We start from the raw sequence: 24,991 nt of genomic DNA, 5'->3' as shown, positions 1-24,991 counted from the left end.
CTGATTATTGTGATACACGCTGTGTGACGGTAAATGGTATGCGCTTGACGTCGCATAGATGTGCACATCCTACCAAAACGAGACAAGACGTCGGATGGCATCGGGTAGCGGCGCATAGCGTTGCATCGGGTGTGTTCCCGGCTTAAATCTTGTAAAGGGATTCCATGTCTCAAGGTATATTCTTAAGTATTTGACTTGAATGGAAGTTCAACCTGAGCGTACATTGGGTACATTTTTCCTTCAGTCTTGTCCTGCATAAGTTAAAGGTGTTCTAGGAAGTTGCAGGTGGCTTCCATATGAATATAAATAGAAGAGACAAAATTGCAATATCGTCCGCGTAGGTGGTGATAATGGTTTTGGGGTCTGCAGGTGATGTAAAGCAAGGGATAAGGAATGCTTGTATCTGTCTGATTTCACAAAACTCGGTGCCGTTTTACACTCTGAAGCCGGGGACGATTAGGTAAGATTTAAGAATAAGATAATAAGAAGTGGGTTTAAGCATGCCCGGTTACCCAACCTTATCTAGCCTCAATAATTTTTAAATAAACTGCTTCATTATCACTATATTATTTATTAATATACATTGTAAAATATAAAATTTAACAAATAAGAAGTTTTAAATGGCACACACCGATATGACGTGATAAATTGAAAATGGCCAATATTAAACAATGTTAAAGCCACGAGGAGCTCACGTGGCCTCAATTTACAGAATCAATTATTCCTCGTTTAAAGTTGAGGAAACACACGCAATCGATTAAGAAACCGAAGATATTGCATAAGTTAGGCGATGAAAATCATATTGAGAGGAGCGCCTGGGCGAGTTGCTAAATTTTAAATCACCCTGAGGGTGGCAAATGACCCCATTCGAAACTTTTTATAACTGCGGTGTGCCTTTTCTTTAAAGGCCTCGTTACTTATAACCATCGAGGGATTCATAAAATCCCGACCTTTCGTCCCGTTCCTGTTAATCGTGATTTGGCCTTTTAATTGTTCAAATTTAAAGCCTGCGAATGGGCAAAATAACGACGTCTTAATAGAGAAAGGACTGAAGTTGTTAAATATATTTTTCTCCTTTTTTTCAAACCATTAAAACTTCGACAAAATAAATGGAATAAAATAGGTAAATACCTACAGAGAACGGTTTCTGGTATTTCTTCTTATTATATTTTTAATGCACCTTTCATCTTTATTCATTAAGAACAAAACATAACAAATAAAACAAAAAATCTACTAAAATACATATCTATTTTTTTCTGTCTCATTAGTTCACATTTTTTTCTGTCTCTTTCTTACCAATTCCGCTCTCTTTCTTTCTCTCTCTCTCTCTCTCTCTCTCTCTCTCTCTCTCTCTCTCTCTCTCTCTCTCTCTCTCTCTCTCTCCCTCTCTTTCTCGCTCTCTCTCTTTCTTTCTCACCTCTCTCCCTCTTATTCTTTGTTTCTCTGCCTGTCTCACATTCTCTCTCTCTCTCTCTCTCTCTCTCTCTCTCTCTCTCTCTCTCACTCACTCCCTCCCTCTCTCACACTATCTGGCTATGTGAGTGTGTGTAACGATTAAATATAACATCAAGGATATTATAGTATTTGAGTTTATACAAGAAATAAAAAAACTCGTCTAAATCAGTCGTCTCGGTGTCAAGTCTAAACGCCTTCTGTCATTTCAATGAGACACCTCTCATCTCTCACAAAAAGAAGTGCAAAAGAGAATTTAAAGAGAGGGGTGGAGATGGTTATTAAAATGCGACATGGGCGTCAGTTTTTGTTGACACTCATTTCTCTTTACACACGTTTAGCTTACAATAAAATTTTATTATTCCAGAACAATTACCGCGAACAAGTGCATAGGATAAGAAAGGAAAATGTGTTTTCATCCTAACAATGTTGGACTATGAACATGCAATGGTCGCATGTAATAAAACAGAAATGACGTTCTCAATTAAAACAATAAACAAAGCGAATGACGATAAGTACAGAGATCAAATAGTGTAAGTTAATTAGTTATAAATAGTTAAATTGTGTACTTAGTTCCTGCATAAAATACAACACAATCTTTCCTAAAATATAAATTCGTAAATGTATAAACAATAGAAAAAAGAAAAAGGGAAAGAAAGATAGATAAATTAAAAAGAGAGGCAAAGAAAGAATGAATGAAATAATTAATATCATTGTATTCAACACATGTCGCAATTTTCGGACGAGAACGATATCTCTTATAATTAATGATAATAAAACAAGTGAGAAAATATAAAAGAGAGAGAAAGTGACAAAGATAAATAACAAAGATCGAGAGATAAAACTTAAAGTGTAGAGAAATAAGTAGGTTAAAGAAATTAATATAAAAAAATAGATTGAGAGAGACCTACAAATATAGAGAATGAAAGAGAAACAGAGAGAGCGAGAAAGATATTAGAAACAAAAGAGAGAAAGAAAGTGAGAGGAAGAGAAAAAGAGAAAAAAAGGAAAAGAGAGAGAATAACTGTCAGCTAATAAACCTAGAGAAAGCGAGTGTGTCAAAGTATATATGTACAAAAGAAGAGAAATAGTGAAGAAGATAAAGAAAGAAATATGATACACAGAAGAAGAAGCTAGAAAGAAAGAAGCACAAAAACTAAGATGAAGACTCCGAAAAAGTAAGAGAGTTAAAAAAATGATAGACCAAAATCAGTGTGATTGGGTGAAAAAGAGAAAGAGAGAGAAAATGAGATAATTGATAATGGGAAAATTTCAAGACGATATAGGGAAAGAAAAAACAAATAAAGCTAGAGAGAGAGAGTGGGAGAGAGAGAGAGGGAGAAAGACAGACAGACAGGCACGCAGACAGACCGAGAAAACAAGAGAGAAAAATATGTAGATAGAGAAAAAGCGGCAGACAAAAAAAAATAAATAAAAAAGAGATACAATGGAAAAGAGACACAGAAAGTGTAGGTGTGTAAGAGAAAGAGTGAAAAAAGGGAGAGTGAAAGAGGGCGAAAGGGAGTAGTATTAACGTACATATAAACTTTTGGTTATAAACATTAACCAGCACTTTTATATGATAACAACAAAATATATTGAAATGTTATATAGATACTTCATGATAAATATGTTATGATAAAACATAAATATTAATTATTACATGTGTATATACTGGTAACAAGTTAATATTGGTTTTGTCATCTAAATAAGCACAGTTATTGAAAATGTACCATGTAAAATTAAACCAAGTTTTGAGTTAACCAAATAGTTTAAAAAACAATATTTTAGCAAACGTAACCTTAAAATGGGGTCAGAGTATGGATTGAAAGAAGTTTATATGAAGTAATTGGTTGATTAGGTGTTGAAGGAGATAAGAGAGAGTTAGTGAGGAACTAATGAGAGAAGAAAGAAATTGTCTGATGTGGGGAGCAATATGTCTGAGGAGTACGGGCAGGGTTTTATTGGCCGAAGGAGGAGGCAGGTAACTAATGACGCTTCTACTCGGCAACATACATCAACGCCAAGAACAGCTCCTGACTTTCTCCTGTAGTAATTAATGCTCCAGACCCTCTTGTCCCCTGTGTTACCTACTAATCCTTGTGGATTAGTAGCTCCTCTCGTGAGGGGCAGTTTCATTTCTATCAAATTACCATCATCCGGTCTTTCGTGACCGTTCTGAGACCGGGTTTAGATTCGATCTCGGGCTATGGAAACGTGCCCCGACGCCTTAGGGTGGAGCATAACCATAAACCATAGCCGAACCATCCCTAACTACAAGGTAAACTCAATTTACTCGTGCAAACGCAAACGGACAATTTGTACGGACATGTTCTGCTTAATTGGGTTATTCTACGATCGGATTAAATGTTATGTTATTAGTAATAACGATGATCTTCAACATCATCAAAAGTTAGAATAATTTTTAACACCGCATTAATCCATCCTATATAACCATTTAAGAAAAAATGGTGTAAAAGATTAAAAAATATAATATATTAATTCTCCAAATTTTGGAATGTTTGTTTTTACAATGCAATATTGTCTAATTCAAATGTTTACATTACAAATAATACCATATCATTTATTTACACTACGATCTCTCTCTCTCTCTCTCTCTCTCTCTCTCTCTTACTCACTCACTCATTCACTCACTCCCTCTCTTGTTTTCTGTCACCCTGTCAGTCACTCTCTTTTCTTTCTCTCTATCTTCCAAAATTTGAACATTGGTGTTTAAATATTTACTCGTAAGTTTCTAAAAGTTAGATTCAATGAGAAAACTACAATATTTTTTTATTTCTATTAATGTTTTAATAATGACTTTAAAATTATTAACTAACTGAACATCAAACAAATTGCTTTTTTTACAAAAAAAATTCAAAATAGAAGTTTTTAAAACTGTTATTTTGCGTAAATATTGCACAACACATTCAACATAAAAATTCACGAATTTTTTTTTTGAGATATATCAGATGAAATAAAATAATTTATGTACAAATATATGTAAGTTCAATAATAAAAAACTTCTATTGTAAAGTTAAAAAATGAGAAATTGCATATTTATATCGTATCCTTTTTCCATTTTCGCCTTACTTTCCTAATCCACTGAACAATTAGTTCCACGTATAGATTTTTTACCCACTCGGCTCAAATAAAAAGTGGTATATGACATTTTATAATTAATAAATCACTATTTCGACGTATGCTAATGTTGCCTTAAAGTATAATTAGTCCAAATACTAAGTCACGTCTGATTGATATAATATATGAAGTTAATTTTTGAAAGCTTTAGCATGTTAGACTAAGTAAAGAAGGTGATATTTTATTGAGGAAAAATATGTTAAAAATATAATTTCATTTCTAATTTTTTTGGTTTCATATTTTATCGTGTAAATGTTATAAGTATTAACATATTTTTTTAGGTTCATTTTTTCACTTTTCGAAGAAAAATACTGTTTTTTTTAACCTGTACATAGAATGTATTTTCATATTTTCGCTTTGATTTATGAAAGAGTATCTTTCTGTTTTAACAAAAAGCTATGTGTGTTTGAAATACTGAAAGAAAAACAGCACAACATTCATATAACATACAACTTTTCTACAGTATTTTGGAAGATGGTATTTCATATATGATATAGATTTTGGAGAATATAATAAAAACTTTGAAGCATTTTACCCTAACAATATTATAACTTGTATGCCGTAAATACTGTTGAAATTGAGATAATGAAAATTTATATATTTTAATATATAATAATTAATTATTAGGAGGATTTAAGTTTTTGTAATTTGAGTTTTCTTCAAAATGAAAGTTGATAAACGAGAAAAAAATTTAACAATATTATTCTAAATTGTTTGCAACAATACTATTTTTAAATTAAGATAAATAGAAGTTTGTATATTTTAATTGAAAATAAATATTCATTATGCAGGTTTGAGTTAGTTTTCCTTAGATTGAATAAATGATACGCGAGAAAAACGCTAGATTTACCTTGAGTACAAAAATTCAAATCTTGTAGCCCTTATCATAAAATATTGCTTATTAAGAATTAGTTAATGTTCAAGAGGATTTCTTAGTTTAGGGAAATGAAAACTTTTTATACGTAAGTCAATCCTAGACATTGGCTTTTTCTTTTTCTTTCTGCTCTCCAGGAAAACTAACATTTACCTTAGTTTTCAAACTGGGAGGAAAACTGTGTTTCGCATAAACGCCATATTTTCACCTTGGGTCTGCGTAATAGCGCAAATCCTCGTTCCGTCTTTTTAGCAACCAGAAGTCCTTTGGCAGTAATACCCATTTCATGGAAGTTAAGCCTCCTCGTAACGTCGATTAACGATCCGGGCTCAGGAAATAAAGCGTCCCTACAAAGTAAAACCGTCTCTGTGTTGACTTAAAGTATAAGCTCTAAATGGCCCTCTCCTCCCTTCAGTTAAGCCCCTCTTTTCTCTTTCAAGTTCTAATCTCTGCCCGGGGACACAACGTGGCGGACAGAATAGACGGACCTGTGATTAATTTCCAGGGCAAAATGTTTTCTGCCCATAGTGAATATTTATGGCGTGAAACGTCCGACCTTTTTTACAACGTTTTTTCACTATATACTATTCACAAAACTGTGTTCTTTATTTTATTTCTGAAGGACTGAGCTGTAAATTGTATTTTGCCTCAATTATTTCTTAGAACCACTACTAAAGTTGGCGAGAGACAAAACTTATAGGACAAAACAAAACATTAAAAATTAGCAGACCAAAAGCCCAGAATACACTTACCGATGCAACGCTATGCTTCGCTACCTGATGTCACCCGATGCTACCTGACGCAGTTTCGTTTTGGTACAGTCACACAGCGTGTATCATAAATAAGTATCACGATCGCAACTCCTCTTTTGTTCTTAATGCATTATCTTTAGCAAAACCATGTAATAAATTGTTAGTTAAATTTTCTGAGCACAAACATGTAATAAATTGTTAATTAAATTTAATTGTTTTCAATAAAATTATTCCGATAAATTTTGTGCCTAACCATCATAATTAAATAATTTTTATGAAAACTTATGAATTTTTGAACTCGTTTAATTTGGTTTATATTAAAATAAGAATGTTGTAATTAATATAACGACAAAAGTACATATGCACAGTTTGAAATAAACTACCAAAAATATGAGTTCTGAAGCTACTCGACGAAAATTGTGTAATTGTATGAACAAAACCATGAAATAAATCGTTAGTTAAATTTTACGAGCAGAACCGTGTAATAATTTTTTAGTTAAATTCATTATATCAAAAAATGGTATTCCAGTGTTTTGATCAATTTTCAACCAAACCATTAAAATTATTTGTTTTTAAGTAAAAACTAACGAATTTTTGATCTCAGTTAATTGGTTTATATTAAAATAAGGTTTTTGTAATTAATATAACGATCATAATACATGTAGTTTGAATAAAAATATAAAATCTGGACAGTGGGAATCGCACAGCGTAGAGTAGGTTATCGTTGCGCAGCATCGGGCAGATGTGGACGGGAGTAATTCAACCGTATGGAAAATTGAAATTTGGATTTGCGTCGGGTAGCATCGGGTAGCGTCGCATGGCGTTGCATCGGGTGTGTTCCCGGCTTAAGTGTTGAGGATGAGCAATTTCTAAAATATATATTAGTTATTCAGAAATCGTCAGATGCGGTCTGGTGTGATGTAGGTTTCAGAAAAACATTTTCTTTGTCGTGCCAACGTTTCGATCTTTATTGAGATCATCTTCAGGGCTCAAAGTGTTTGTATTCCGTGTAATTGTGCCATTCTTGCGTGTCGTGTTGAGAGTGCCTGGATTAACTAGATCCTATATCAATTGTAATTCAAATTATCTCTTAGTTTTTCCCTCGAGTGACAGACGGAAAAATGCGTGTTCTGTATAATTCGCAGGTTAACAGTGTTATATTTCAACAGAGTTGGGAAGTGCTTTTCATTCCATTACGGAGTTATATCTACCTCAGAGTGGACAAAATTAAAAAGTAACACGATTATAATAACTTATAGTAAATAAGATAAAAAGTGTAGCCTGGACTTTTTGGAGTGAGAAGGATGACGCTGAGTTGGCTTAATAAGTGTTAAAAAGTCCCACGGTCTGAGTGTGAAATTTAAATGGAACCCGGAAAAGGCGGAAAATAGAAAAACCTGACTCCGCCCGAAGCGACAACTTTTTTTCCTCCTCCCTAGCCATTTAAATTGAATCAACCCTACTCTGTGACGTCTTGTAAGTTTCATTTTTAAAGAAGAAGTGTCAACTTAAGTGAGATAAAATATTCCCTGGCTGCCCGAACATGGCAGAGCCGGCTTGTTGCCTTGACAACCGGCAAGGAGATTACTGAACCACCAAGCAAATCTGTTAGTTGTGTTTCGGAAACCTTCACCACATGAGAAACAAGTAGCTCTAAACAGCATTCCTATGTTTGCTATAAACTATTTCCCATGAACTACATTCGATACCTTGTACACTATCATTATAAATCTATCATCCGTTATTTTTTACTAATGGGCATAAAATGTCATAGCTTATAGTCATGGTAAAACTAAAAATTACACTGTGGTATTAAAAATCAAAACATAAAAGACCTGATAATCCCACGTTTGTTGATCAGTCGGCGCAAGCATAAGAATACTAGTATGGCTAGGAAAAAAATAACAATCGTTTTATCTCTTTGAACAAACCGTCCTGATTGAATTTTTGGCAAAACTTTTTGAGCTTTCGAATTTTGAAAAAACGTTAAAATTAAAACATAAATAAAAACTAGATAATATAACATAAAACCATATCATCGACTTCCTCAAAAGAACTATCGTTTCCTTCACCCCAAGCATTTCAATTCAAGACAATTTTTATTACTAAAATGGAAGTAATGTTAATTATTAGACACATATAGCTGTACACCTCTGGAATTTATGGATCGTGCAATCAAATTAATAAAATTAAAACTTTGCAATTCTTAATGTACGTTAGTTGGGGTTCCTCCTCCCTCTTTTGGTGTTATGGGACAGTCTCCATAAAAAATGTTCCGATCCTGCCCCTTCATGGCCCAGAGACATGTTTTTACATCTGATCTTATATTTTTTGTAGCAATTAAATTGTCAATGGCCAGTATAAAACCTTTTTTTTTATAATTCTCACTTACTGATGAGGTATATTTTTATTTGATTAGTTTATGATATGTTGTTGAAGAACTTTCTTGATTGGTCGTGTATTTGATGACTTCATCCAGTTTGTCTTAATTTCTATCTTCATCAATGTGTTCAGTTCCGTTTTTAACATGTTTCAGGGCCACTTGCGGTTTTTCTTCAAATGGTATGAGGGCAGTTTCTTTTTTTATTACTTCGTCTGTTTTTACAAGCGCCGGATATACGTAAGCCACTCCCAGACTTTATGTTGAAATTAGTCTAAAGCACATGTTATAACCTTGTGTTTTGTCTTACAAGTAATTAAGGTTTTCATTGAGATAAAAAGTCAATGGCACGAGCGGGATTCGAACCCACGATCTTCGGTTAGATACGCCGCTGCTCTACCACTTGAGCTGTCGTGACCGCGATCCACTCGAACACTAACTTCCCATGTCAACCACACCTTTTGAATTTTCCCTCCTTTTAGGCATTTTTCAAATGTCGTGTAATCAGGATTTGATTCTCGGCGACAAATGAAATGGCCACGGAGAGCATTAGTGAACGATACTTCATTTTAAGGACAAGCGGACCACGAAACTAGTGAATTTAATAAGTGTAAAATGATGTATACCTTGACCAATTAATATCTTTCAATTAATTAAGGTTTTGAGTTAAGATAAAATGGCGAAAAGGAGGGCTCAAGTGGTAGAGCAGTGGCGTATCTAGCCGAAGATCGTGGGTTCGAATCCCGCTCGGCCATTGACTTTTTTATCTCCACTGAAAATATTAATTACTTGTAAGATATTAATTGGTCAAGCAGACCACGAAACTACTGAATTTACTTGTTTTTTTACTACAAGAAATGGTAATCTTTAGACCCTTTGTGTATATATCTGAAATTTGAAATTTAGTGATCGGGCATCTAACTTTAAAATTAGCAAGATCCAAATGTTGCAATAAGCCCTTGGAGCGAAAGAAGACTATTCACAAGGACTTGGATATAAAGAATTTGCCTCATTAATACATCAAAACGTGTAAATCTTTCAAACATGGATATTGTCTTATTACTCAGAGAATAAATCAGCGAATAATGCAAGGCCAACCAAGTTTTTGACGACAAAATAGCATAGTGACCGTCTTTCACTAGAAACGGTTAGACTGCCTTGTAGGGACCCTTAATACTGGTTAAATTTTTCATTAGAATATATGAAGAGCGGAAATTCCAAATGTTTTCAGTGCCTTCTGTTATTTTTTTTCAGGAAAGCAATGAAACTGCGTAAGTTAAATGGTAACTAAAAAGAAAACACATTATTGAAATGTATATTATTGGTAATATAGGAATATATTCTTCCGCAGCTGATGCAATGAAAAATAAAACCAAACTCCTTAATATGCAAAAAAAACCAATAAATTGAAGAAACGTTCTATTTACCCTGGTACATAGAACTCTTTGAATGAAAACTATATTGATACATAGAACATGATAAACCTAAATAATTTAATAGATGAAATTGACATGTAAAAATAAATGGAAGTTTTAATTATTTAGAATGTTTGGATAATAGTTTTTAGCAATTTCTGGCAAAAATTCCAACATGGCAGAGAAATCTTTTTTCTTGCCATTCGACAGGAATGGCTTTTGAATCAATGACATTCAAACTTTTTTAACATCAACAGGTTTAGCCCATTTTTTTATTACATTAACATAATTCTACAAGTCTGTGGCATTGAATGTGGATTTGTACTGGATAAAACCTGGATCATCTTTGGATATTTTTATCACAGTAGCCTTTCTAGTTGGAACATTTACATTTAATGTAGAGAAACAGGCGTGTATTAGGCCTAGAAAGGACGAATGTGCAATGTTAACTACGGAGTTTACCTGTAACTTTACCTGATGCCAGAACATTTTGTAAATCTGTCTGAGTGGAACATTTGGAAACCCTTTTCCTCTTTTCCATTACGGCGAAGTCTCGATCACATGATAAAAAGCTATGACCGCTTATTAGAAATTTCATAACAATCTCTTTAAATTGCCCAAATTGTACCAAGAACGTGGCTTGCACAATTGACTGACCAAATAACAAGTTTCTTTCTGCCGAAAATGTCATATGAATGAAAAATATATAATATTATGAAAACTGTAAATGGGTGAAATTAACCGTTAACATTAACCGACTGCATTATTGTGAAATTGCTGTGGAAGCCTACGGAGCAAACTACTCATAATAGTCTAATCAAAGTCAATCATCTGTTGTTGGACTGGATCCATCGATTTTGTGTATACTGCAATTTCTATGCTATTTGCGCAACTTGGTTTGTAGGTTGGACGACTGGGCTGTCTGTAGTAGTAAAAGTTGATTTTATTGTTTTACTATTGATAATTTTCCAGTTTGCGTCTAGTTCTATACAGACGTTGAAAAAAATACGAGAAACATAGTTAAGTGTCAAGGATTACTTTTCATGACCTCAAATATAAAGCATTTTACCAAACCTTTAAACTTTACCAAATGTTTTTTCATTAGAATTAACAAGTTCACTGTGGATGACACTACCCTACCGTATATATATGAATGGGTGATTTCTCCAGGCTGGCGTACACTTTGGTGAAAAAAGTACATCGGAACAGGTCCTGACAAGAGTTTGTCACTTTTACTTTTCAACAAAAGATTGTTAAACCTTCACTTCTCCACCCTATTTGGGAGTATCGGTCAACTTTCCTACTTTCCTTTAAGTGACGAATGTGCCTTGGGTATATTCGGAAGTCTGTAATTCGAGGTGATCTAAATATACCATATGTGGCCAAAGTGGTGAAAGAAGCTAAGTGAAATTGTATAAACGCATAATTGAGTACTTAATTACATCTTCGGGTTTTGTCCGTGACTGCCGCCGACAGGCGCAGCTGTGTAAATAAATTTAATGAAAAATAAATAAATCCAAGTTTCAGAGTACAACCACTACATTCAAACCTTCTCTTATGTTTCATGTCAATTAGCGTTAATGCTATTACGTATTTTATAATGAAATTAATATATAATTTTTCATTATTTGCCAAACTATGACTTATATTCTATAAAGTTATCTACAATACAAAAATTCAATTAAAAATAAAATAAAAGGTCTCGTAGTGAATTTTTTAAATAAATGACTTGAAACATATTTTAACCTACCTCCAATATTACTTATCGATGTACCGTTCCGATGAACCATAAATCAAGAACTTTGTGAAAAGAAAGAAAAAAACGTTTGAATAGCCATAGGTAAGTTTGCCTCGGCTTTTTCAAAAGGACGGCCTGCAGGTTGCAACGTCCTGCGAAACCAAGATGGAAATCTTTTCAGGATTTAAATTTCTCAGGAAATACGGCTTGTAAAGTTGACTAACTCGGGGAAGATATACGCCCCTGGGGCGATATCACATGCGTGTAATAAGTATTAGGAACACAAATTGTGCGAGTAGTCCCTGGGGGAATATAAAACAATATAATTGTCCCATAAATCGTTTCTGGCTGCTTCCCCGGAGTGATAAAAGACCCACCTATGAAACCACCTTCCGGATATTTTCGGTTCAAACTCTCCGCTGGGTCAAACAGCGAAACAATTTTCGATATGTAAACTTTACAAAATTGGAATTTTATATTGCAACATCACATACAACATAAAAAATATGTACTTTTCATTAAGAAAAAAATCATTATTATATAGTCGGTTTCTAGTTTATGTTTGATTTGAAGAAAGTTAGATCGTAACCATTCATTTATACTGCCTATCAAGCAAGGAATTTCCGATTAATATTACCCTTTTGAAAGATAATTAATTTGTCTTTTAAAGAAATTGCTTAAACAATGAACTTTTCACACAGAAAACGTTGCGTTTTTGTGATTTTTTTAGTACGGGTTTATTCTTCAAGCCATAATGAACCATTATTGAAACGCCGCTACTATTGTCAACAGTTACAAAAAAGCTTTGATAATTTCAACGATGTAGGCGTCGATTCGGTTTAATTGAAATTGTATTACAATTTATAACTTTCCATTGAGTGAACCGGCTTTACAATATTCGCGATATCATCAATCAAACAAATGTTGGGGTGTGCCAATAAAAGGCAATTAAGGCAAAGGCATTGGAAATTCGTCGGCGGGGTTGGATGTAATTAGGACAGGGGATGTAACGCCTAAGGGGGTTCCATTGTCATTTTTTTTAATTGCACACCCAAAAGGGGTTGAGGGAACGATGAGTGGCGCCAAATAGGAGAAATGATCCAACTCTATTATTGTTGTGCTCCCGTGGGACCCTCTTATAATTAGCCATGTGCTCTGCCCAGGATTAGGGCATTAGCCCCTCGTCCGGTGGAAAGGGGACGAAAAACAAATAAGCATGGCAATTGTCTCTCTGGGGGGACGGGGATATACCCTGTATATAATTTGACGTGAGGGATTAACCTACGGTATTAATAAATCCCTGTAGGGGTTGGACAAAAGGAATTACAATCGGTTGACGGCACAAAAGGTGGTTCTATTCGTTTTTTGTCGTTTAAGGTTTTTCTAACAATCGATTCTTCTTTACTCGGCAAAAACGAATGAAAAATTCAATTTTAAACACGCAGATTAATTTTTTTTATATATAAAGCACACTGTTAAATACTATATAAATTTATATAAAACGCCGAAACAGTAGGTTTTTGCTGCCATCAGGAGGGCTTAATGCCCAACTTCTCGTTTAGTCACGAGAGCTCAACCCAATTTGCAATACTTTCTCATATTATGATCTTTAAAAAAATTGGCTAGGAATGGTTAGAGCATCGAGTATGGCACCCGGGCTTGCTGTTCTCGCTCAAGGACATCCTTTCCTCAACCTACTAACTTATCCTTCGAAGCTACCTCACTGACCGGTACTTCCGACATACAATCCAATATCCTATGCACCCAAAGAGCCCAATCCATAATCCTCAGAAAAATCTTTAATGCTCCCTTTTATGTATCCAACGAAACTACCTATATAGACCTAAATATTCCTTTTGTCCAAGATGTAATCCACTCCCGTTATCGAAAATTTTACACAAACCTCCCAACCACTACAAATCTTCAAATTCAAATCCTCTCATCCCGACGAATTCCTTCCAACCCTCCTCGCCGACCAAAACGACGATCTTCTATCCAGTGAAAAAAATTGAATAAAGAATACTTAAGATACTACCAGTGGGTAGTTTCTCCACTCTGGTTTACTTATTTACTTATTCATACACTGTTACTAGATACCAAAATGAAGGTAGTTTAATAAACAATAAAAAATATTTAAAAAATCGTATTTTATGTTTAAATAATCAGAAAAAAGGCAAGAACAAAAACAAGAACTGCTAGTATACCTACAATAAACTGTACTATGAAAATAATTTAAAGTAAAACAACTTCTTAAAGAAAACATTGCACGTATGAGGCTGAGGGCTTGTTTTGTGTAACATCATACTATAATGTAAAACGAAACTGTTATTGTTTTGATTTCTTTTCTTTTCGCTACCATTGTTATGCGAAACGTAAAATATTCATGAACCAAGTTCTGCATGGTTGATATTCCCAGGATGAATAAATATTTCTAGAGGTTCAGCTTTTCAGTTTATTTTTGTTAGATAGATAATTTCGTAAAATTTTACACTAGCATGACGAAATCGACCGACCGACCAATCTGCAAAATTGGTTCTCTTGAAAGAAGGCTGAAAGCGTTAAGGAAAAGCCCTTTTTTCCTGAATAGAGGGAGAAATCGACTCAGTCGGCAAAATACAGAAAAGGAAAGGAAGTGAAGAGATGTGAAAAAAGAAAAGAAAAACAAGAAGAACGAACACAATTTATTTCATTTGAAATGGTTTGTGCTTGTAAAACCGCTTCTAAAGTCGTTTACAAAACCATTTGCCTCTTGTCGTCCTGAACGAACAAATAAGTATTCTTAAAAATTAATATATCTTTCATCATAAACATTGTTCAATGTTTATTCCAAAATAATTATCAAACAATCTTTCTGGAGGTATAACAAATTTAATAATTTATTATGTTTAATTTGGAAAGTTCCTTATGCTAGAATAAGTCTTTAATCCTCAAGATTCTGTATTTATATTAATTTTGTTCTTTTTATTTCCAGAGGGATTCTTCTACACGGTCGAGAACAATACGACGAAGCAATAAAAAGTTATCAACTTGCCGTACATTTCAGGCCTTCGTTAGCACGTGAGTCTTTATTAGAATGTTTTTATAGTTTAAGCAATTGTTGAGTGTTGAAACTTATTTTCGGTCTCATAATTCGCACCGTATTAAAGGGCGTGATAAATTCTCGTTTTCGTTTTTTTTTTTTTCATTCTAAAAGGGCTCATAAAGAGATTAATTTGATTCGAACTTCGTTGGATCTCGCCCAAGTTCCCTCTGTCCTCTGCCATGGCCGAGACAGAATGACGTTTGATCAATTTAACTTCTAAATTCGATTTATCTCAAATTGTCGCTTATTTCACAACTGAAAAAATTTGAGTGTTCAATATTAAAAAAACGTCCATGATCCAATTCTTATTAAGATTTCAATAATAATAATAATAGTTAGGGGCGTTGGTGGCCGCAAAGATTTAAGCGTTGACACGGCGCTCATCACTGTAAGGTAAAGGACCCCGGTTCGAATCCAGCGGGCCCGCATTCGAACCCGACATACTTACAAATGGCCTTTTTTTTTCAAAAACACCGGCATTCCGACACCTCTGTTGTTGCGAACCCTCTTAAACAAATATAATAATAGGTCTGAAAATATAAACTAATTGACATTACACGTATAAAAATTATTTGTAAACTATAAGCTTGATTTAAAAAATTCATTATAGTTTTTGTTTATTAGAGTATTACCAATTATTTGATTTTTTCAAAAATTCTTTTATACAGTTAAATATTCGTCAATTTTTGATTCTTTCTTTTGACCTGACAAGAAAAGATTACTTTTGTTTGTAAAGAATTATCTTTTCGCACATTTTTTCTTTCTCGCTCTGATATTATCTACGTCACTTTATTTCATCATCATCTGACTTATATCTACATCCATAGGGATAGGGATAAGAGAGGTGGCCACAAGGGCTACTGCACCTCGACCTAAATAGATCTATTGTTCTCCTTTGTTTATTATAGCCCACTGGCCAGCTTCAGGCTTTTAACCAGCCTCCACAGCTTTGCCATCGGTTCCTTAGCGTAGGATTTTGCTTGTGGTTTTTCTTGTCCCAGTTGCAAGAACCTGCCCCTACCTTCACAGAAACATAAAATGTGTTCTGCGGTCTCCTAGCTTTTTAGTTCTCTGGCACATTGTTCAATCGCTATAATTTCTGACTGGGAAACTGTAGAATACTTGGCTAGGTTTACCGTCTTTCGGTCTTGGGGTTCTCTTCATCCATGCATTACAAAATCTCTAGATGCGTATATATTATTTGCTGAGAGGCAAAAAGTGGACTTTTTTGTAAATATTTACGATAGTGATTTATTTTTATTTTTTGTTTGTTATTGGAAAGTTTTGACGGAAAATATAAGTTATAAGGAAATGAAAGCTTTAGAGATGAAGTTTTTATTTTTGGCTAACTGAATACCAAACTATTGATAACCAAAAATTAACTATTTATTTTTGTTTTCAAGTGTAAAAAATGTCGTATAAACAATAATTTATCTTTTTTTTTTTTTTTTTCACTTTTCACATCATCAGAATTGTCATTGATACCAGGTAACATACTTTGCTTCTTGTAATCATATCTTTTTAATGCTATTCACTTGGTGCAATACTTACGAAGCGAGCATCTGCTTTTTGTAATTCACAAAGGGAATAAAATAGAAGGAGGACGATATTGATTTTTGAATTGAAAGCAGGAAGCTCCGCGAACGTTCGTGATATAAACTCACTCGTGCAGGCACAACGACAATAACCACCACACGTAATGCTTAGAGTAGATGGAGAAGAAAAAAGAACTACGATAATGATTGTATTTTCTCGCCTGATTCATTATAAACGAATAAAGCACTTTCTTGGAACGAGAACTCCCAACAAACTCACCAGCATTGCAATCCTTCTCGCTTTATGTACAAAAACAAACTTCTATCATTACGACAGAAATAAGAGAAATATATTTTATTCTAATAAATTTATTGTTACGCATAGAAACTAACTAACATACTTGTCAGCAACAAGCTCTCTTTGATTCAACGCAGAATAAAAAATATATAAAAAATTAGTCTAATGTTTCTTGGACAACGATCAATTTTATTTACATAGGCTCCATTTTGTCCATATGTGCACTTGTTTAAGTACATATATATGCAGAACCGAGCCTAAGAGTTCGCGTGGCAAGCCGCAAGAATCACCCATTTCGGTATTTTGTTGGACCGGGTTCAGCCCTTGGTCTTATCTGTATTAATGTTGAAGTTAGCCTCAAGAAGTTATCGACAAGGACATTTATGCCCCAACACATGCAGTTATAACCTAAACATACTCATTCTTAAATATGTCTCCACTTATTGGCATGCCTTTCACTCAAGTCGAGTGATGTCGTACTGGATATTTCTCCATCACTTTTTATCGCGCATATAGACGACTGTACTTACAATGTCTAGTCTGATTGAGAGTCGATGAGGTATTTGATATCCAGCCATCTGCAAACAAGCACTATTCACATATTCAGCCATAAAAATACATTCTCCATAAAGATTTAAACAATCTATTATCCACTAACGACCTGCAATAACCAAGGTTTTTTAAAATAAGCCGTGGAACAAATATTCTGAGGTAGTGTGAATACTAATCATCATGTTTTATCTTATGTCTGTTTTTGTTATTTGTTTTATTTTATACGCATGTTCTGTAGTATAGAGGACTTATCAATAGGTTAAATATTGAGCCAGTCACCGCCCTAACTGATCTGATCATAACTTAGACGAACAAACGAGAAAATAAATTAGTAGGATTAATATAAAAGAAAGACAGATAAACAAAATAAAAAAAAGTGAATCAAACAATTCAGACCAAAATTTGGTACCAGCACTTCTTTAGGTAAAATAAACCAACGGATGTATTTCAGTGTCGTTCGACATTAACTTAACAATGTTCCTGCCAAATAATGGGCTATATTATTTGAACAAAGATGTATCAAGAAGTATATAATTAAATTTCTGAAAAACGATTCTGTACACTTTTCAAAAATTACTGTCAATATAACAACTATTTTTTTTAAATAAAGGGACTATCAAAGAACTTATTTCCAGCTCGAACGAAAAAACAAAGTATGTAAACAAAAAACTTTTATTAGAATCAAACGCTAAATTAACAAAATCTGTTATTTTTTTCGGAATAATATGATATTTTATGTATATGTGGGAAAACCAAGATGACTTAGGAAAATTTCCCTTTACTTGATTAATTCTGTACACTCTGACATAAATTTTACATTTCAAAAAAGGTAAAAGTAAACTTGAAAATATATATTATGAATAATTTACTGGAAACATATATATAAACATATACAGAATACTCAAAACAACGGGCACAATCATTCGAGTTTACTTTTCAATCCATTGATGTATAAGTCAGCCTACTGTATATTTTGCTAATAGACCTTACGTTTAAACTCTCCTCCAAAACTTTTAATTTTTATTACTTACTTTAAAAAAAAGTGCAAAAACATTACCTTTAAAAGAATCAACAATTCGACTATACCACCTCTCCACTTTATAAAACATTGGGAATTCATTGTTTTTCAAAGTTCAAGCTGTCAAAAAAAGTATAAAAATATTAAAACGAAAATTAAATTACAATTCCATGAGTATATAAGGGTTCCAAATTTATTTGGCCGATAGAGCGTATGTTTAGGTTCCACCTAAAATCCTTTAATTATAATAAACAACCTATCATAATGAAACCATTAGCTACAAACAATGGGTATTAATTAAATGCTTGTCAATATGCTGGTAGTAAAAAGTGCAAAAGATTATCTTAATAAGAAACAATTTAACTTGAACACCTCTCCACAAATGAAACGTTGGGGATTCTTTGTTTACGAAGTGCGAATTTTCAGAAATATATTAAAGCGAGAAGAATATAAAGCTTGCTCACATAGTAACATACTTTCGAAATATAATGAAACGTTAACAATTTGTCATAAAGCAGCAGGTCTCACGTCCCCTAGCAATAAAGTGTCACCTGAGAACACATGTCAAAATCAATCAAATACTGGAATTTTAAGCATAAAAAACTTCTTCAATGTTAAAACAAAGCTAATGAACGCGTTCGGTATGAGAAATATGAATTCGAAACATGTGTAATTGAACAAAAAGTAACTGCCAAAGCGATAAAGATTGATATGCCAGAAATCAGAAGACTTTCCATAAATAAATTACATAGAAAGCTATTTTTCTTTCAGTATGAAGGTAGTATTAATAATAAATGGCATAACCAATAATTATAATATAATAATATATAATAACCATATACTACCATATAATAATTATATGGTATAACTAAAATACAGAAAGGTTAGTAGGAAGATTAATATGCAAGTTAGCCAATTCTCTAATGAATCTGTTCTGTTTCTATTCTCCTGTTTTATTTTTTATGCTGTAATCAAACAGACAGATCAATATGTTTAAATAATACCAAATGGACAAGTGGAGGTAGAAAAAGGTCACTGATTGCACAAAATAAATATTTCCATATTCATATTTTATTTATTAACTCGTGCAATTTAATCAAATAAGTTATGTCTGTTTTTGCTGTTTATTGTTTATGTCGTGGTAAATATGTGCAAAATAAACAAAATGTGTTTGATGTAGTGTTTTAACATTGTTAAATGGGTAGGATTAAAAGGTATATCAGTTTATTTTATCATACCTGTTTTTAAAAAACGGAAAACCGCTGATTGAAACCGTCAGTTTAAAAGTTGTAAATTGAATTTATATAGGGCCTATTGAACCGGGTGAACTATTAGGGTAGTGCCTCCATCTAGAAAAAGCAATTTGGCCCGGAGGACCCGGGTCGCACAACGGACGGCAGGGGAAAGAGCCACCCTCCTCGGACCTTTGACAGGGGTGTAACAATTTTTATAAATTACTTCCATTAGTGTTTGAGCCACGTTATTGGTTCCTGGAAGTTTATTGAAACCGTAATAAGGTCGGAGGTGTTTACGGCAAGGCCACCCTGGCCCAGACATTTAGATTTGTACTCTAGTCTCTTAGTTTATGGCTCTATTAAGTCGTGCGCGTGGCCGGTCACAAATCCTATCCCGTGCCCTTTATCCCACCACATCCGCACACAGGGCTGACCTTTTGAATTATTCTTTCCAGACGAGAGATTGCCTGAGGTGAAACTTTTCGATAAAAGCTGCCGATTCAGCTGAAATTTAATTAAAATACAGCATCCGATTAAATTAAAATAGCCTCAAACCAGCCAGGGCTTAGAGATTATTGGTATGTCTTCAATTCGTGGAAAAACTGGAACCATTTTGTAATTAAAAATCCGGTTGACTAAACTGATATGACACTAGTGCCCTTTCAAACACTAATTGCTAACTTTAAAATAATTACAATTTATATAATTCCCAAAATTGAAAAGCTCGACAACTTATTATGCAAAACTTATGACAAGGAAAAAATGAAAGCAACATTTTCAAGGCGATCCTTATTATATTAAATCAAAATATTTAATTATTTAGTCGAGGTTTGTTGTTGTTTACCCCGATCACAATGTTAATCAAGCTTGCGGATAAGCTACATCAAGCTAACATATAGGAATATGCAGTGTAAAACACATGTTACTAGAGTGTTACGAATTAGCGTGGCAAACAAAAGGTGAGGTCTGCGAGCCTCAACAACTTTAAAGTATAGTAGTGATTATAATAACATCGATCTCTGAAGTAGTACCACGTATGTGGTAAATGTTCGCATATAGTGACTCCTCTTATTCGTAGATGAAAATAATATTCTTAATTAGTGGTGTTTAGTAACCGTTAGTTAATGATTATTTGGTGATCGTGAGAGGGGTCTGGTGTGACGTAGGTTTCAGAAAAACATTTTCTTTATCTTGCCAACGTTTCGATCTTTATTGAGATCATCTTCAGATCCGGGGATGCATAAACATTGTCAAAGTATTTGTACTTGTTTTTCTAAACCTAGGTTACACCAGACCGCATCTCACGATCTTCAAATAATTCTTAATTAGAAGCAATAAATTCATTAACGTTGATGTATGTTTGGTTATGTTTGTGGTCGAGTGCCTACAGACACACTAAAGTAGTTAAAGGTATTTAGTTATATATAATCACTGGCTAATATCACTGGTGACTACACGATTGTGTGAATGTATTTATTTGCGTGAGTAGTGAAGTGAGTATGGACACGGTTTTTGGTATATCGAGAACCCACAGACCTGTCGAAGAAATTAAGTATCTTAGAATAATAAATGCGTAATTTTATTTTATGTGAATGTATTTATTCGCATGAATAAAAAACGCATTGTCGTCCTCTCAACTGTAGGTTGTACATAATTTTATAGTTGTAGGCGTGAGGTTTCAGGAGTGTTTCGAGAACTCTTGAGTCCCTAACTTAGATTAGGTAATCGTTTTAACAGTTTAATGTGCATTTTAACGGAATTAGGAAAATTTAATCACGTGTGGAACGGTTGAACATCAAAGAGGAAATACAAAAATGTAGAGAAAATATGAGGAGTCAACAATTGTCCTTGCAGCCGGTCGTCCAAAAAAATATGTATGGTCTCAGACCAAAAATTTGAATGGTGTGCTTGAAGTTTTCAGGACGCTTTTAAATTCAAGACTAGGAATTCTTCACCAAATTCTGTTGTAGTTTTTAAGAAGCGTTTGTAAACAATCAGAAACTAAGAATTCAATCATGCCGAAGCAGAATGTTCTGTTGATTGCCGTCACTTTACAACAAAGCAATCAACTATCCGAACAACGGCTTAACTGAGGAACTTCCAAGTTGAGCTTTTCTTTACTATTTGAAAAATAGCTAGCTCAAGAGAGCATTTATAGAGATACAGGTTATGGATTTTATAGTTTGAAGGAGAACTATTTGAATATATTAAATTATCATAAAAATAGGATTATCAAAGATAATCAGCTAGAGTTCGTGTGATAGGAATTGCGTAGAACTATCATTTCTGTTAAGAAGTTACTAATACTTAATAAGGGAAGTTTAAAGTTAGCAAAACTTTCTCTCGGTTGAGAGATATATTTGAACAATGATATTAGGACACGTCGGACTTCTTTTCCTTTTCGCTGCGTTCATGAATTTTTACTGGTTTTCCTAACGAAAGTTTAGTTGACACGATCCTATTTCCAACCGATACCCATGAAATCAATTGTTCCCAATTCCACGCCATTTTCGTCTCACCAATAAACAGTACCAGAATAACTTACAGTTTGCAGTACGCCGGATCGGTCGTGGACAAAAATGGTAAAGGCTTAAAGTTATTTCTTTTCTACGATTAAGGAAAATGCCGTAGATTATTTCCGGAATTTTTTCGTCCTGGATTCCATTTAAAAAACGTTTCCTCCTCCATGACCCCCCTTCCACCTCAGCCGACGTCCGACAGAATTATCCTGTTTAATCGGAACGGGCGACTCGCCTGAAAAAGTAACGAAGAAACTTTTGAGTGAAATGTTTGTTTTCTGGCCTGGTAGTTTTCTTCCCAACTCCTGATAGGCAATAAAACTCTGAGTTTACTTCGTTTAACATTCCATTTCTCTTTCGACCGTTTAAAACAAAATGAAAAAGAAACTACGTTAGGTTTTAAAGAAATACCACCACATAAAATAAATGAAAAATTTAATTTTTACATTTGTATTAAATCACAATGTTATTAAGGTACAAGAAATATAAATTAAATTAAATAATACCAATTTTGATTCATCATTAAATTTAATTGATACCTTTATATTAGAACTTATATCACCCCACAAGTAAGAAATACAAAAATTGTGAAAAATAATAATTAATATCAAAGGGGGCCTCGGTGGCATACAAATAATGAAGGATCAGGATTTTCTTTAAAAAAATTAATTTTAGCGCTGCAGATTAGCGCTAACAAGGGAAGAAAAAAAGACCCAAAAAATTATTTCAAATAGTGCACCAAGTGAATGGCTTTCCTTTCAAATATTGATAATTTTGCAGGGCGGGATTTTTCAGGAGAAACCCACATCTTTTACGATTTACGACGTTTCGAAACGTTGTGTTCCTTTTTCAAATTATCTGTGGGAAAAAAATTGACAAAGGACCGCGGTAGCCCAATAATCAACGCTATAGATTTCTGGCTCGTAGACCCCGCGGTCGTGGGTTCAATTCACAATGTTCTCATTTTTTCATGCTACCCCCTTTGTGTAATCTTTGTGTAATAAATAAATAGGTTATGTGCAACAACATAAGGCCATTAAAAATGATGTATTTGTTTGATTTGGATTTATATAAACACAAATCCGCACATGCGAGTCTATATAAACACGAATATTGAATCTCTCATTTCTAGCAGTTCATCGGCGATTCGTTGCAATTTACAATAGACCATCGGCAGACTCGAGAATTGCTCCCCGAGTTTTAGCAGTCTGAGGGCAGACCTCGGTCTTCTCTGTCCAGTCATCGGGGTTGTGCTACCACCAGCTATGTCATTTCAGCATCCAATGCATGCTGTTCCATTCATACTCACGTTCATTCTACATTCTCTCTTATTTACATATTATTCATTGAATTAGGGTGTTAAAGTAGTCGATATTCCTCCATCACCCTCTTCACAAACCTAACTTAACTGAGGGTCGATAGAGTACTCCTATTCCACCATCGATCCTATTACACATTCGCGCTAGCAAATACATTCACTCTCAACATACAATACCTACACAAAAATCATTACTATATACAATAAAACAACCCTGTTTCCTCCAAAAATCGGAACAAGAGACCCGGATACTCTTTGCCGAGCTCAAGCACGATTCTCGTATCGGGTGACATTCATACCCTCCCATACCCTCCTACTAAGTGGGACACATCGCTCAACCCTTCTCTACTGCCGGACACCAACGCGGGCTTTGGCCCAGAAATAAGTGTCCGTGTTTCAACCTCCCATGGCCTAACCTTATTCGGGGGAGGGTGATGACCATTCTCCTACGAATGAGATCCTCCGAGGTCCACCCATCGACTGTGAATAAGACATTGATCCTTGAGAGCTCTTGCCGACAGTGCCACCTTCCTTTAATACAGATGTTTTTATCATATCACCCTATAGAGGAATACTTAGTTTTTTACTAAATTTTGTTTAAACCCTCAAAATACAAATGATTGTATATTATACTATAATAATATGTAGACAAAACTTCCTTCGTAAAATTTTAAAAATAGACGAAATTTCTTTAACATCGATACTCAAAAAAATCACGAATTCCTTTTTTATTTTCAAGTAATATGAAAATTTGAAAAAGCGGCCAAACGTTCTGAAACGTCGTGATTGTTAAAAATAAATGTGACAAAGCATTTATGTTTTTCTGGATGAAAAATTCCAATCTACAACATTGCTATTCATTTTAAATTTTAATTATATCTGATTTAGATAAGCTAATGTCTTTGTGTCTTTTTTTCTACAATATTATGAATTTACTGAATATATGCACTTGGTTGTTCCATTAATCTTTAAATCGTGGGGCAATTCTTTGGATGGTAGTCATTGTGGTGAACCTTAAATATACATCATTCATAAATTAGGGCAATCAATTCCCATGGTCATATCAAATAATTCTATGTGGATAATTTATCTTATAAGCCACCTTATCATTACATGGATAATTGTGTTTAAATCGAACATGAATTTTCATGTAGCTTTTTGGTTTTTACTTCTTATGTACAACTGAACGACCGCCGTGTATGTCGGATTTCGGCGTCCTTTATATACAAAATTGGGAAAAGCTAGACTACTAAAAAAATGAATTCTTGGAAAAATAAAATAACGAGAAAAACCAAAACAAATAATAACAAAGAAGTCTAATTGAAAATGTTGCTTTTTTTAATATATAATATTTAAAAAAAAATGTTGCTTTTTATCTGTATTATAAAATTTTTCAGTAAAAAAATATAACCAAATAGCTTTAATTTTTATTAAATCTTAGAACGGAAAATTAAATAAAGTCCTGCATGCGATTTACTCTTTACAATTAATTTCAGCTAACAAAGGACACCAGTTATGATTTACCGGTGGAAAAAGAATAATCATAATTAAAGTGCTTAAAACAATAACTTATCACAGTCGTAGGGGGTGAGGGAAGCACTCTCTCTCACTCCAAATACACTGGGTATGCTTGGCCCATAAATTTAATGTTTAAGGTGAGGGAGGGAGAGAGAAGTCTCCCT

At 33.8% G+C, this 24,991-nt stretch overlaps 1 protein-coding gene across 1 annotated transcript in view; it reads left to right on the top strand.

Moving 5' to 3' along the window:
- Window positions 1–24,991, top strand: part of LOC106672155 (transmembrane and TPR repeat-containing protein 2-like) — a 91,316-nt gene that overhangs the window by 12,811 nt on the left and 53,514 nt on the right. The window contains exon 3 of the mRNA XM_024225733.1: window positions 14,724–14,809. Within this exon, the coding sequence (XP_024081501.1) occupies window positions 14,724–14,809 (86 nt within the window). The remainder of the gene's footprint in view (window positions 1–14,723; window positions 14,810–24,991) is intronic.

The sequence above is a fragment of the Cimex lectularius genome, unplaced genomic scaffold (genome assembly GCF_000648675.2).
Source record: "Cimex lectularius strain Harlan isolate CLEC.00 unplaced genomic scaffold, Clec_2.1 scaffold90, whole genome shotgun sequence".
NCBI classification, from domain to species: domain Eukaryota; kingdom Metazoa; phylum Arthropoda; class Insecta; order Hemiptera; family Cimicidae; genus Cimex; species Cimex lectularius.
The sequence above is the reverse complement of the archived record's forward strand: the minus strand, read 5'-3'. Positions and strand labels throughout refer to the sequence as shown.